General features: G+C 37.0%; 2 protein-coding genes across 5 annotated transcripts; one reads left to right on the top strand and one right to left on the bottom strand.

Annotated features, from left to right (window-relative positions):
* The first annotated feature begins 500 nt into the window (after nt 1-500).
* Nucleotides 501-7,237, top strand: LOC125818017 (translocation protein SEC62-like). Of its 4 annotated transcripts, none has more exons than XM_049497519.1 (5): nt 501-662; nt 2,604-2,918; nt 3,869-4,070; nt 5,692-5,920; nt 6,790-7,237. In XM_049497519.1, the coding sequence occupies exons 1-5, from the start codon at nt 585-587 to the stop codon at nt 7,037-7,039; spliced, it is 1,074 nt and encodes a 357-aa protein (XP_049353476.1). In that variant the 5' UTR covers nt 501-584; the 3' UTR covers nt 7,040-7,237. The 4 variants fall into 4 exon arrangements, with proteins under 4 accessions (XP_049353476.1, XP_049353478.1, XP_049353477.1 ...); XM_049497521.1 differs by having other exon boundaries at nt 523-617; XM_049497520.1 differs by having other exon boundaries at nt 523-617; nt 2,598-2,918.
* A 1,008-nt stretch (nt 7,238-8,245) lies between these two features.
* On the bottom strand, nt 8,246-9,910 carry LOC125818385 (uncharacterized). The gene is made up of 3 exons (XM_049497909.1): nt 9,434-9,910; nt 9,059-9,328; nt 8,246-8,884 (listed from the first exon to the last, which is right to left on the bottom strand). The coding sequence occupies exons 1-3, from the start codon at nt 9,908-9,910 to the stop codon at nt 8,246-8,248; spliced, it is 1,386 nt and encodes a 461-aa protein (XP_049353866.1).
* Nucleotides 9,911-13,875: the final 3,965 nt, after the last annotated feature.

Genomic DNA, 13,875 nt, shown 5'->3' with positions numbered 1-13,875 from the left:
CGCATGGCACCCTTAATTAACCTCTTCAATCTTAATACACCTATAGTATCCAAAATCTCGCCGTCTCTTCAAGTTCTCTAAAGCACCTAACATGATGTCCCCATCTCTTTCTTTTTAAAGAGTTATGAAAGTATGTTTGTTATCTCCATCTAATGTGTGCCGCTTTCACTAACACTTACCATCCTTATCTTTGACGTGCTTGATCCAAGTCTTGAACTTTCCTCTCTCTTACCTTGCCGAACCAGTACAATTTCTTATCTCTACCTTTGTCTCCTAAACAACACACAAGCGTTCAAAAACTACTAAATATACAACGAGCAACTCTATCCCCTAGCTCGACTTACAAGGATTGTCTTATTTTTTATAAAAATAAAAATATCTTATAAAAAAATAATAATCTAGGAAACCAATTTTGTAGTAACTACCCTAAAAGTATTGTCATACAATCCAAATTTTAATCCCCCCACCCCCACTCCCACACCCACGAGTAACATTACTATACCCCGCTCTACAAACAACAAGAAACCAAAGAAAACCGCCCAAACACAGGAAGAGAAAAACACACCCAGAGAGGGGAGAGAGGGATGAAGAAACCAGGCGGAGCAGAGAAGAAGAAGGTAAGGAGATCACAAAGTCTGCAATCCAACACTGATACTCCTAGGGTAATTTATTCTAATTTAATGGAAATTACTCCATAAATATACACAAATCTTAACTTATTTTTCTATAATTTTATGTTTAAAACTTTTTTTCTGCCTAATTTCGCTTTTTGTGAAATGGGTTTTGTTTAATTGTAGTTTCTCTTGCTTTTCCCCCAAATAATTTGTGTTTGGCGATCTTGATTTAGGGAGTAATTTGAATTGTATATATGGGACCCAAAAGGGTCAAGGGTTCAACATCCTGTCCAAGTAATGGGTTTATGAAAAAGGGTTTTTTTTTATTGGAGTTTTTCTTGCATTTCATACAAAATGATCTTGATTGATGAGTTAATTTCTTGAATTTCCCTTTAAATTTGTGGAAATGTTCTGTTGTTAAGGAAGTAATATGAATTGTATATCGTGGGAGGTTGAGGTATTGGGTTCGAGATCTTGTCAAAATAAGGAGCTAAGGTGCTTGTGTGAAATTTTATGTGTTGGTCCCTCTTTCCAAGAATGTATTAGAGGGCGTTGATGGTGTAAGTTTTGGAAATCTATATGAAGGAGAAAAAATAGACAAAGTTGTGTAGTGATTTTGATTGTTATGGTTAAGTCACGGTGACAGACATTTTTGAACCTAAAATGCTGGCGTTCTCCCTACTAGTGTGTTATGGGTGGTTCCATTTCTGTTAGTTGGAGGTATGAATGTTGCAAATGTATTTCTAAGGATTGAAAAGGACCCTTTGGTTTTGTTGGTTTATTTTAACATTAATGGATTGTGGATAACATTGTGACCTTTTGTGGAGATGAGAGGATTTTGAAAGATATTTGCTAAACTTGCATTGGAGTAACTATTGAATGATAATTGACGCGTCTTGAATTATTTTTCCAATAGTGTAGACAAAATTTACTTTAGATCTGTGTAGTTAATGGGTAATTCATTCTGCTATATACAGTAGATACTACTATGCTCCTTTAGGGAAGTTATAGGAATATGCAAATGTGTTTGCTAAATAGCCTGAGAATAACTATTGAATAAGACCAATAGGTGTTGGATTTTTTCTGATATAGAGGGTATCAATAAAGTAGGGTTTCTTTGTAGGATAAAGAATGACTTTAATCTCACCTTTCTAAATATATTGGATTTTACTAAATCCTTGAAATGAAGTAACTAAAGCCAGCACTATAGGCTACTTTTCTTTTCGTTTTTTTTTCGGGGGAGAGGGGGGGGGGGGGGGAGGATCACAATAAAAGGATTTTAACCAAAGGAATTATAAGGCTCTGCATTTTAGAGCATCTCTGAATCTGACTCTATTTTGCTCTCATAATTGTTTTGTTTGCCCGACAAAATTTCATAGAGTTTGCTCTTTGCTGGTTATTAATTTATTCTTGCATCAAAAGGGATCAGTTTGTACTCAAGAATGTGATGATGCTGAATTAAGATACGTTCCTCTTTGTACTAGGACATTACAGATTCCTTGAACTGTTGTTAGGGAAGTTCGGCACATATGTTTCAAGGGGAACTGTTGTGTTAGGGAAGTTCGGCACATATGTTTCAAGGGGAACTGTTGTGTTAGGGAAGTTCGGCACATATGTTTCTAGAGGAGTGTTGTGTGTATTTTTCTGGACCTTCTAAAATGTGTTCAAAATATAGGCTTTCCATCACTGATAGTCCTTTATTTCCTGTCTCTTCCATACTTTCTCATCTGCTCATTTAAGAGGGAAATGACTTCCTGTTTTTTTTGGTTGTTATGATCATCTTGCTAACTACACAGACACTATTAGTACAGACTATAGAGATAACTCAACCATATTGGCACCACCCTTGAAAAAAAGGATAAAAAATAGAAGTTCTTGTCATTGAATATATTGAGATGTGGCCAGCCTCTTCCTTCCTCCTCCTGCCACTCTTTCTGCCCCTTTTTATTTTGTGATGTTCATATCCATGCTGTTCACTTTGAGTTTCAGAAGCAAGCTGCGCCAAAGGATGTCTTCCAGGTATTTGCTGAGAAAGCTAGAGACCATAAGGACTTGGTGTCTCGTTGGGCTGTCCTACAGGAAACACGGGTGGAGTATTTCAGGGGAAAAGATTTTGTTAGTTTTGTGAGAAATCATTTAGAACTGAAAGACATACTCGAGTCAGATAGAAGTTTGGAAGCTGAAGATATTGCCAACATTCTGCTTAAGAAGAACCTTTTGGTCCGATGTGATCGTGTGGTAAAAACTGTCCGGCCTGGCAAGAAGAAATTATCTACCTTTCCAGCACATTTAGAGATATACCATGTGAGTTTCTTTCTGGATTCACTCTATTACTAGTGATTTTGAGAAGTTTCTGGCGTCCTCTCAACCTTGTTTCTAGTCACTTATAAATATCTGTATTTTTTGTCACATCATAGATTAATAATGCCCTTGAAATTTGTGTATTATCTCAATCGAATACTATGATCATAATATTGCGATTCCTTGTCCCAAAAGAAAGAAAGAAGAAAGATCAGATATTTACCTTACCATTCTCCACTTGAATTCTAGGTTTGTCTGAAGTGGGATTTGAATCCATGACGTGCATCTAAGCCACATATCATGCACCGTGCTCTTAAGTCCTTTGTCATTCACATCCCCTACCTCTAGACATGTACCAAAATCCTAAAGTTAAATAATGTATCATAAACCCTGATAGTTACTACTTTTAGGGCTTTTGTAAGAATAAATATTGATCTTTCTGAAAATTTAGTTTATAAATCATGCTAATCATCTCCCACTGATTAACGGAGGCTTTCCTTATAGACAAATTGAATCATCACAACCAAAAGGAACCAAAGACATCTTATTCTCTATCCTTTAATCTGTAATTTTCCCCTCTGATACTTAATCTTTTCCTTTTATAAATCAGAAATAAGAGTAATCACTTCAGCAGAAATATGCTATTGTGCTGACGGTCACCATCATTTGCTGATGACTTGTAGGGTTGTGTTAGTTTTCCTCTTTCTGCATGTGCTTATTGCCAATTTCCTATTTCTATTGCCCTAAGTAGAAAACAAAGTCTACACTCTATCAAAAGCTAGACATCTGATTTATGTTGTATTTGGTGCATTCTCTTTGAGAAGCTTATCCTTATCCTCTTTAAACGTTCTAGACTCGATAAACTTAGCCTTTTATATGTACCTTTAGAGTAATGCATTTTACATGGTTCTCTTGCAGTTTTTGAGGTTATGTTTTTTCACCTATGTATGCAGGATCAAGTATTTTCCGAAAATGATGCCTTCTTCGCATGGACATTTGTCAAAAGAAGGCCCCTATGGCAAACACTTCTTTCATTTTGCTGGCCAGTTTTGACACTAGCGATCTGCTTGTTTCCTGTGTATCCTCATCAGGTCAAACTGCTTATCCTCTACTCATGTGCTGGTCTCCTCCTCCTTATACTTTGCGTACTTTTGTGTAAGTTTCTGGTGCTTTACAGTTTTATTCACAAATCTCCTGTTATTTCTTCATTTTCTTTTGATGTTAAGAGGAGTATGATGACGTGTTGTTTTCTCATAAAGTATTAACAAGTAGCTAGCTGTTCTTATATATCATACCAAAACCAAGTACTTTATTGGAATGACTAAAACAACAATTTCAGGATGTTGACTTGAGTGAACATATAGTATAGGGGTGCACGATAGAATTTTATTTTGACTGCTTGATCTGTTGATATTGCTGTTGTCAAGTTGTTTCTTTGACCAGCCTTTTGAAAATTGTGGTACATATTTGTGGTCTGAAGTGATTCAGTTCACAGTTTTTTAATTACTAGTGCATAATGAGTAGATTAAAGTGAAAAAAGTACCTAGTTGCTTGTTTCTTTTTTTTTTTTGGTGTTCTTATCGTAGCAACAATATGTGTATTTATATTAAATACATCCTGCTCACTCTCAAAATGCATTGAATTGGTCTAAGTAGCAAAAATATAGGATACTGGCGTCATGTCAGACCATCATGAAAACACCAGAATTGGAGATAGTGACACAGTAGTTAATCTAAGATATGTAATTTATAACAACCTTAATTAATGGACAGAACATTGCAAGTAGTATTAATATCAATCAACTATGACTCGTCCCTGAATATATGGGTCCTTCCCACATATTTAGGCTCATTGCATTATGATGCAAACAATGTTATTTGAGGCTCATTTTATTATAATGCAAACAATGTTATTAAAGGCTCATTTGAGGTGCTTTTAAGCCCTGAAGCTCAGTTAAAGCCATGTTCTGCGCGTAAAGCCCTAACAGATGCAAAATAACTTGGTTGTGTATAAACATACAAGCCTCAAACTAAATAAAAGGAGCAAGTATCAGTAACTCGTAAAGAAGAAAATGCCAAAAAGCACATTACAATCATTCTGTAATTCGTAATCCTTGATTAAAACATCTAAAATAGCAACAAATTCCCACCACCACCACCCCAAACAAAAAAAACATATAGCAAAATGTATGCCAAAAAAATAATGATATACAATTAAAAAGAAAAACATAATAGCAGTAAAGGATAAATACAAAACAACAACATACCCAGTGCATACCCAGTGTAGTCCTGTAGTGCCACAGGTGGGGGAAGGATAAATACAAATCAGTAAAGCAGAGTGAAAGTGCAGGGTATTACACTAAGTAAGAGAAACAAAAGGCAATACAATTGTAACCGTCTTCTTTTTGTTCTTCAAACTCAATCTTCTATTCTCCATTGTTGAGTTCTAAAGGCTGTAGATTGGGGAGTTTTTCACAATGTGTTAGGCCGAACAGTTGTTGTTTCTGAGTTCTTGTTGGTTATTATTCACTGTATAGGTGCATAAACCATTCCTGCATTATAATCTCTGCATAACTCGACCGTAAACCAAATGATCCCTAAGTTCACTCGAGCCAACATCCCGAAACGATAAAGTATTTGGTTTTTGTTTGATATCAAGTCATGCTCATCTAGCCTTGTCTAGTGTATCTTCAGAATACTATTTGTATTGATTGCAGTTGTCGAGAATGAACATATATATATTTTTGCTTATGAAAAGAATATGTTGATGCTTGCAGTGAGAGGCTTGGTCTTTGGTGCTCTTTGGATTCTTCTTGGAAAACGTTTCTGGTTATTCCCCAACATTCTTGCTGAGGAGGCAACACTCAAAGAATTGTTCCAATTTTGGCCCCAGAAAGATGAGGGCGAGCGACCAAAGTGGACTGCGAGGCTCTTCTATGCAATTGCAGGTGTGGTGCTTATTTCACTCCTAAGGCATCATGCTCCTGATGAGGCTGCAAGAGCCAGGTTCGCTGTCTTGCACTTATACTCTAATGCCTTTATGAAATTTGGATTTAGTGGGAGAAAACGTGATCCAGTTATATAAAGTTGAAATTCTGTTTCTTCTTTGTCAACTTTGATCTGAAGTTTTAATATAAAATACTATATAGTACCAAATATTAAACACTGACTGCCATAAGAAATCGAACCTAGTTTCATACATTTGCCAAGAAAAATGGAGTAAATCCTTAATAACACCTAACTTTCCCTTCCAAAAGTTTTTTCTCTTGTTGGAAACCAATTTTTGGAGGTCTCCAGCATATCCTTAATGCTGATGAATACAACATTACCTTTATCAAAAAAAAAAAGTTGTGTAGCTAGATTGGTTTTGTATTGGAATTCCACAGGTCATGTTGTGTGTTTAAGCCTCCATAGCCTCATTTTTCAGTTTTTTTTTATAAAAAAGATAAACCTAACCTTCCCCTTCCAAACAAAAAATGAAGGGAAGATTGAACACACATTTATTTTAACTAATCTAACTGAATTTTTTGAATTGAACTACAAAACAGGATTGGGTCAGATTTTATCATGATCTTAAATTTCAGTGAGTACGAAAGTAAATGAAGAACAAATAAAAGATGAAAAGTTCAACTTATGTTACTTGATGTATTCGTAAGTCGTAACACAGATATCTGCTGGCTATATCAGCTGAATATTTTGGCACTTAGTTTTTGTAATTTTGAGATTGATCTGGGGTCAGCCTGTCAGTTTCTGATGAGATTTGTTGTTTATTGTGCCATACATCCATTTATGTCATCAAGTCTCTGTTGATTTGTTGTCCGAGGATATGAGAACGTTTTGCACAATGATGTCTGAAACAGAATTCCTTTTTGCAGGTATCAGAAGCGGGTTTCTAACATTATAGACGATGTGCTCGAGTGGTCTCCAAGTCTTGCTTTGTCAGGCATGATAGAAAAGCAACCTGTGGTGAACATCACCGAGCCTAATGACAATGTAACTGATAACAAGAGTAGCGATGAAAAGCTATTTTCCTCGGGTGATTTAGATGATGAAACCATACCCAATGAAGAAGTTGATGAAGTTACTGAAACTACAGAAGATAGTGATCATCACCAAAACATATAATTTATAAATGTTAGAACATGTTGTACCCAAAGAAAAAAATTGTTAGAACGTGTGTTTTCAAGGTTGCAGCGGATTCCAATTTTTCAATTTTCACTTATGCTTCAGTGCGTTTGAGTATAGAAGTTTGTAGTGAAGTCATTGTGAGTAACTTTATTGGTGTAAAATTTGACATTTTGAATATGATACAGTGCTTCATTTTGGATGCATGGGAATTGGGAGCTGCAAGCTCCAAAATAAGGGTTCAGACTTCAGAGAAGTTGATTAAACCTTGTTTTGTAGTCTCTTGTTGAACCCTTCGTTGGTTTGAATAGTAAAAAGACGTGATTTATGCAGGGGTAGTTTGTTTGCACCTCACCTCGACTAATTCCACAAGAAACTTATTATCTCTCAGGGTGTGTTTGTGATGCACAATGGCAGTCAATTAAGCATCAAATACGAAGAACAATTCTAGGAGCTTTGAACTCGAAGAACTGAGATACTAATTTAGAGCTTGCAGCTGAGATATTAGAAAGAGAATTTTAGAAGAAAGAGAAATGTATTATCATTCAATGCCTTAAACTCCAATCCTTTACATTGTATATATGGATATATTCCACAACTAAAATTCAACTGTTACACTGGCTGTTATAATAGAATAATAGAATTGTAACTAACTAATGAATCCTTCCACTAACTGACATGTAATATCTGTAGACTTGCATCAATACCCCCTACAAAAGTACAGACTTGTCCTTAAGGCTGAAAGGAAGGAAATCTATGTTGAATGTCAGACAAGTACTCCCAAGTAGCTCGAGAAGAATCAATAGCAGTCCACTTCACAAGCACTTGAACCACAACCTTGTTGCCTCTTTTCACAAGCCTCCTGTCTAACACACCTTCAGGCATAGGGCAATATGGACTGGACAAGTGAAACACAAGTGGATGATTGATGACATATGAGACCTCATGACACTTCTTCAACTGAGAGACGTGAAATGTATGATGAATTAGGACATCAGTTGGCAAAAGTAATTTATAGGCAGCCACTCCAACTTTAGCAGCAATAGGATAGGGACCAAAATACTTAGCAACCAACTTGTTAAAGGGTCTAACAACAACTGAAACTTGTCTATAAGGTTGCAACGTAAGGTAAACCCAATTTCCTACCTCGAAACATTTGTCAGACCTATGTCGATCAGCCAAGTCTTTCATTCTTTGTTGGGCTCTCTAAATATGAAACTTCAAAAGATGAATGCTTGCTTCTCTAGCAGCCAATGATCTATCTACCATGTCAGATGAAGACTCACCTACTAAGTAAGAAAGGTGAATAGGGGGTTTCTGACCATATAAAACTTCATAAGGAGTGCATTTGATAGCAGTGTGATAAGTAGTATTATACCACCACTCAGCAAGCGGTAAATAACTTGACCATTCCTTAGGGCTATCAGAACAAAAACATCGCAGATAAGTTTCCAATATCCTATTCAAAACCTCCATTTGTCCATCTGTTTGAGGATGATAAGCAGTACTCCTCTGTAACTGAACCCCTTGTATTGTAAACAATTTTTGCCAGAATTTACTAAGGAACACAGGATCTCTATCACTTGTTAATGTAGCTGGTATGCCATGAAGTTTAAAAACATTGTCCAAGAAGCACTGTGCTACGGATTGAGCAGTATAAGGATGTTGTAGGCTCATGAAATGACCATATTTGCTCAACCTATCAACCACCACCAAGATAACACTCTTGCCATTAGACTTAGGTAAGCCCTCAATGAAGTCTAAACACACATCAGTCCATACTCCATCTGGAATAGGCAAAAGTTGCAGTAAACCTGGATAGGCAAAAACATCATACTTGTGCCTCTGACAAACATCACATTTGTTGATGAAGTCCCTCACATCCTGACTTAGAGACTTCTAATAAAATAGAGATTGTATCCTCTTAATGGTAGCATCCATGCCAGAATGTCCACTTTGTGTAGTAGAATGTCACACTGAAATAATTTTCTTTCTCAAGTAGGAATTGGCTCCAACTACCAATCTACCCTTCCACCTAAGCTGAGCACTACACCAAGCAAAAGACTTGAAAGGCTGAGCCTGTAATTTAGTAATCAAAGTCTGCAAAGATGCGTCAGTTAACCAAGTTCCCTTGATCTGCTCATATAGAGAATCATTAGGTGTCAATAAGGAGATAGATAATAACTCAGCACCAGGCTTCCTAGATAAGGCATCAACAACTTTGTTGTCTATACCCTTCTTATATTCAATTGAAAAGTCGAAAGCCATTAGTTTGGGAATACCAGCCACCTGAAAGTCAGTGTGGAGGTTTTGTTCCAGCAAATGCTTTAAAGTTTTTTGATCAGTCTTGACAATGAAGGGCCTTCCTATCAAATAGTGGGATCATTTAGTGACAGCAAATATAAGAGCCATTAGTTCCCTATCATAGACAGACATGGCTTGGTGTCTAGGAGCCAGTGATCTGCTAATATAGGCTATAGGGTGGCCTTGCTGCATTAGCACAACACCAATTCCCTTCCTACTTGCATCGGTTTCCACCACAAAAGGTTTAGAGTAATCAGGCATAGCTAATACTGGGGCAGAAATCAAGGCTTGCTTCAGTTCCTCAAATGTTGTTGTAGCATGCTCAGTCCAAGTATATCCATCCTTCTTGAGTAACTCATGTAATGACTTACAAATGGATCCAAATCCTTGTATAAACCTTCTGTAATATCCAGCAAGTCCCAAGAACCCCATCAACTGCTTGATATTGCCAGGAATAGGCCATTGTGCAACTACTACAATCTTCTTGGGGTCTGTAGACTCCCCCTCACCGCTAATGAAGTGGCCTAGATATTCCACTTTAGGCACTCCAAAGGCACATTTAGACATTTTTGCATATAGTTGGAATCGCTGCATTAGTTCAAAGACTGCCCTTACATGTTTAATATGATCGACCATACTTTTACTGTAAATAAGTATGTCATCAAAAAAAACTAAAACAGTTTTTCTCAGTAGTGGCTTAAAAACTGAATTCATAAGACTTTGGAAGGATGATGGAGCATTAGTTAAGCCAAAAGGCATTACCAAAAATTCATAGTGTTTTTCATGAGCCTTAAAGGCAGTTTTCTAAATGTCATTTTCATGCATTCTCAGTTGGTGATATCCAGCTCTAAGGTCAATCTTTGAAAATACCATGGAACCTCCTAACTCGTCCAAGAGGTCCTCTATAATGGGTATGGGAAACTTGACTTTAATGGTCAAGTTATTCAACTCCCTGTAATCTACACAAAGCCTCCAACTACTATCTTTTTCGCCAACCAACACAACTGGCGAAGCATAAGGACTAGTACTATGTTGTATGACCCCATAATCTATCATTTCCTGTACAATTTTCTCTATAATATCCTTTTGGACCCCTGGGTACCTGTAAGGTCTTTTGTTCACTGGGTTAGCCGACTCAACCAGTGGTATGCGATGATCGAAAGACCCTCTATGATGTGGTAGTGTAGTAGGAATCTCAAATATGCTGGCATGTTGGTCAATTAACAAGGATAATGTTGGATGAACTAAGTTACCTTGGTCAACATGAATGTTGTAGCACTGCAACCTATCCTCTGAACCAAATAATAATGACATCATGAAGAATTGAGTCTCATCAACCTCAACCTTATTTATTGATTTGGTCCTTGCTGACTTCAGCTGAATACTAGCTCCTCTCAAGACATGTTTTATACCTTGATACCTGAATTCAATGGATCTATTTTGAAAATCAAACAAGATTCTACCCAAGGTATTCAACCATTGTACCCCCAGGACAATATCCACATTACCCAATGGTAGAAACAAGAAATCAGAGGTAAATGTAGTACCGTGCAAAAACCAAGTTAGATTTCTGCACACTGAACCTGTTCCTGCCATCAGCAACACTAATTGATTGGGCCATAATAGTGATGGACTGGCATCCTAACCTTTTGGCTACTTCTTGATCAATGAAATTATGTGTGCTCCCAGTATCAATTAAAACCTGCAAGGGTTTCTTTTCATGATAGCCAGTCCCTCTAATAGTTTGATAACCAATCACTCATGTGAAAGCTTGTAAGGATATGGTCATGAATTCATCAACTTCCTCATTGTCTTCCTGTATTTGGTCCTGCACTACCTCTTCTTGAACCAACTCTTCATCTTCTCTTTCCACTAGAAAAGTTTATTTATTGGACCTACACTTGTGACCAACCACATATTTATCATCACAGAAAAAACAAAGGCCTTTTGCCCTTTTCTCATCCATCTCAGCAGCAATCAACCTCCTTCCCAACCCATTACCAGTGAATTTGTTAGGTTTAACAACATGTGAATCAACTGGTTTCCTATATGTGAAATTTGGTGTAAATGGTTTTTGAGAGAAATTAGTTGGTTTAACATGAGTAGGAGTAGGTAGAATTGGTCCCTGTACTGGTCTGACCATAGGTTTCAAACCCCATGTCTTCGCTTGTGCATCAAAAACATCCTCTTGTAACCTAGCAAGTTTATAGGCTTGTAGTAGTGTTCTTGGTGACTGCATCCTGATATATTTGTTTAGTTCTGGCATTAGCCCACCCAAAAAACAATTGATAGTATTCTCATTTGACAAATTCACTCATGTTAATAATCTATCAAACTCAGCTTGGTATTCTTTCACACTACCTGTTTGAGTCAGATTCTTCAAAGCCTCCATAGAATCCTCAAACTCTTCCCCAAATCTTTCATTCAAAGCCAAGACATACTCTATCCATAAAGGATCAGCTACATAACTTCTAGACCTCATATACGACCTATGCCAAGCAATTGCCTCCCCTTCTAGGTGAATTGAAGCTATCCGTACCCTCTGGTCGAATGCAACCTCATCCATAGCAAAGAATTGGTCCACCTTATATAACCATATTCTTAAAGCTTGACCAGAAAATCTAGGGAATTTTAATCTAGAAAATCGAGTGAAAAGATTACCAGAATTGTTGTGATTTTCCTTGTGTCTGATTTCATGCTGTGATTCAACTGAACATGCCCTATCCATTGAAGATTTTGCTCTTCCTAATTCCTTTTCTTTGCCCTTAATTCCCAATCAACCAATGGTTTCCTTGATTTTATACAACTCTTTTTCTGTTTGTGAATTCCTATCGTTCATGCTAGTCATCCCCTTCATCAGTTTCGTCAACTGATCTTGGATCTGGGCTAATCGATCATCCATCTCTTCCACTGATTTATCTTGATTCTTACTTCTGGTCACCGCTATGCCAAAGATCGCTAGTTCTGATACCAATTGATGCACAATGGCAGTCAATTAAGCATCAACTACGAAGAACAATCCTAGGAGCTTTGAACTCGAAGAATTGAGATACTAATTCAAAGCTTGCATCTGAGATATTAGAAAGAGAATTTTAGAAGAAAGAGAAATGTAGTATCATTCAATGCATTAAACTCCAATCCTTTACATTGTATATATGGATATATTCCACAACTAAAATTCAACTGCTACACTAGCTGTTATAACAGAATAACAGAATTGTAACTAACTAATGAATCCCTCCACTAACTGACTTGTAATATTTGTAGACTTGCATCAGTTTGGTATGAAGGAAAACATTTTTCGAAAAAATGTTTTTCTATTTTCCAAATCAACTCATTTTCCTCAAATTTAAGGAAAATGACTTCCCTTCAAAACTTAAGGAAAACATTTTTCAAAACTCTCTTTCAACTTCAAATTACAATTACTTTTTTGTTGAAAAAATCAATTTATTTTGTCCCTACCCTCAAACCAGCCCCCAACCACCTCCCAAAAGAAATTAATAATTTTAAAGCTTGTTTTTAAAATCAATTTTTTTACCCCACCCTCACCCCTACCCCCACCCCCTACCAAAAAAATATTAAAAATTATTTTTAAAAGATATTTCTAATTTCAATTTTTTAATTTTTTACCCCCCACTACCCTCCCCCCATCAGTTTTTTTTTTATTGTTTTTAAGTTTGTTTTTAAAAAATATTTTCAACTTCAATTTTTTTATTTTTTCATCCTGATCCTTGATCACCCACCCCTCTCCCCGGCAACCCCGCCCCCCCTCCAAAAAAAAAATTAGTTTGTTTTTAAAAAATATTTTCAACTTCAAAATTTTATTTTTTTCACCCCTACACTCGACCACCCCCCCCCCTCCCCAACCCACCCACCCACCCCCTACTCGCCACCCCTACCCCCAAAAAAAATAATTTAAGTTTGTTTTTAAAAAATATTTTCAACTTCAAAATTTCATTTTTTCACCCTACCCTCAACCCCCCGCCCACCCACCCCAGCCCCCTACTAGTCCCCCCACCCACCCCCCAAAAAGAAATAATTTAAGTTTGTTTTTAAAAAATATTTTCAACTTCAAAATTTCATTTTTTCACCCTACCCTTGACCCCCCCCCCCACCCACCTCCTACCCAGTCCCCCTACTAGCCCCCCCACCCCCCAAAAAAATTTAAGTTTGTTTTTAAAAAATATTTTCAATTTCAAAATTTCAATTTTTCACCCCTACCCTCGACCCCCCACCCACCCTCCCCCCACCACCCCCAAAAAATAATTTTAAGTTTGTTTTTCAAAATTATTTTCAATTTCAAAATTTCATTTTTTTCACCCCTACCCAGCCCCCCACCTCACCCACCCCCTACCAGCACCCCCACCCCACCATCCCCAAAAAAAATTTTAAGTTTGTTTTCAAAATATATTTTCAACTTCAAAAATTTATTTTTTCACCCCCTCGGCCCCCCCCAACCCACCCCCTACCAGCCCCCACCCCCCACCCCCCAAAAAAAATTAAGTTTGTTTTTAAAAAATATTTTCAACTTC

This window comes from Solanum verrucosum, unplaced genomic scaffold (genome assembly GCF_900185275.1).
Source record: "Solanum verrucosum unplaced genomic scaffold, falcon-dt-bn FXZP01000253.1, whole genome shotgun sequence".
Lineage (NCBI taxonomy): Eukaryota > Viridiplantae > Streptophyta > Magnoliopsida > Solanales > Solanaceae > Solanum > Solanum verrucosum.
The sequence above is the reverse complement of the archived record's forward strand: the minus strand, read 5'-3'. Positions and strand labels throughout refer to the sequence as shown.